Raw genomic sequence first — 1,548 nt, 5'->3', positions numbered from 1 at the left:
TAGTAGAAATTAAATGATGACATCATTCATATAAAAAATGTGAGCGCTCTAGCATTCTGTAAATTTGTGCATGTTATTGCTGGTTATGTAACCACATTGACGCCGAATACGGAATGTTGGATCCTTCTGCCCGAGGCCGCTTGTGATACGTTCGTGCCTGAGTTTGTTCTAAAGTTTTTATACCTGTCGTTGTATTCTCCAGAATCTTTCGGGACGACGATCCTCCAATATCTGAGAGCCTTGCGTCGTCTCCGGAACAGCGCGATTGGCGTCGTGTCCTGGTATATTGAGCTTGCACTCTCGTGGCTACTCGAGCTTTCCCCAGTTGATTTCTCAATTCCATCTCTTGCCTTTGAGTTTCCTTCGAAGCCTTATTTAAGGCTACGTTCTCAGCTTTTAACGTGTTAACCTGTGATCAGCAAGTAAATAAAAGCATGGTACACAAAAACTTGTAGCAATTATTTTTGTGTACCTTGGCTTGTAGTCGGAATATAATCTTTTCAGTCTTTTTAGCTGCAGCTTCAAGCTGCTGGTTCTCACATTCAGCAGACGATAACGCAATCTTTGACGCATACACTTCGCGTTGTAGTTGGTCCGAGACGTGCTTCTGTTCTGTCATTTTCGCTCGACTGATGGCTGCCCATTCCCGAGCTGACTCAAGTTGCGCTACATCGCGTCGAGCTCCTTGTAAAGCGCTCTCTAGCGTCTCAATCATCGCTCGACTCGCTCGGTTTTTCTTTCTTACCCGTTTACTGTCTTTGACGAGGTTCACCACCATGCGATGCACCAAATTGCTCGGCATCGACCCGATCAGAGCCGCTAGACATACGCAGTTTAAGACAATGCAGATAGGATTGCAGTTATACATGGCTACAGACCTTCCGCCTCGGGGAACGTCACGATCCTGTCCATGCAGACGGACTCGAAGTGCTTTGTCACAAACCGGAGGCATCTGACAGCAAACGGTATCAGTAGAATTCGTCAGCAGGTGGATAGTATGACCCGACAGTTGTTAATGCTAGAGCGACCAACGCACAGATCTACTAGTGAGGGCACTTGGACCCTCCTGGTAGCTTTGTCCTGCTCTGCTGCTGCCATTTCCTCTTCAGTTGGAGGGAGAAGGGAGCGACACCGACGCATGTGGATGGGCAGTGAAGCACGTCCAAAACCCTGGTAGCAGTGTGGACACGTGACCATCCCACGTAGACGCACATGCTCGGACTGATCGCCAGACATCTGCAGCGCTGCCAGCGCCCGCACATTCTCGTCATTCATATTTGCAAAAAGACCTTTCGGATTGGACAAAAATGACGACCTTTCAAGTAAGAGGCTAATAACTTCAAGGGAGAGTGTCCTTTGTTTTACATTTTGTGAGCTCCCAGTCTTGAGCGCGCTTACTATCGACCTCTACGGTACTTGTCTTCTGCTTAACGTTTTGATTGATTGAATAAGCTTAGTATATAACAAAAATTTACCTTAAATTTGATCCAAATCGTTTCAATAGGAACAGAAAGGCTAACTTGGACGAAATTCACAAGAGTTTGCAGC

At 46.6% G+C, this 1,548-nt stretch overlaps 1 protein-coding gene across 1 annotated transcript; it reads right to left on the bottom strand.

The window, feature by feature from the left end:
• Positions 1 to 381: 381 nt before the first annotated feature.
• On the bottom strand, positions 382 to 1,329 carry PITG_20954 (uncharacterized protein; the record flags this gene model as incomplete). The annotated part of the gene is made up of 4 exons (XM_002895128.1): positions 382 to 393; positions 473 to 819; positions 879 to 952; positions 1,037 to 1,329. The coding sequence occupies 4 exons, from the start codon at positions 1,273 to 1,275 to the stop codon at positions 382 to 384; spliced, it is 672 nt and encodes a 223-aa protein (XP_002895174.1).
• Positions 1,330 to 1,548: the final 219 nt, after the last annotated feature.

Source organism: Phytophthora infestans, genomic scaffold (genome assembly GCF_000142945.1).
Source record: "Phytophthora infestans T30-4 supercont1.248 genomic scaffold, whole genome shotgun sequence".
NCBI classification, from domain to species: Eukaryota; Oomycota; class Peronosporomycetes; order Peronosporales; family Peronosporaceae; genus Phytophthora; species Phytophthora infestans.
This window is presented reverse-complemented; position numbering and strand designations above follow the sequence as displayed.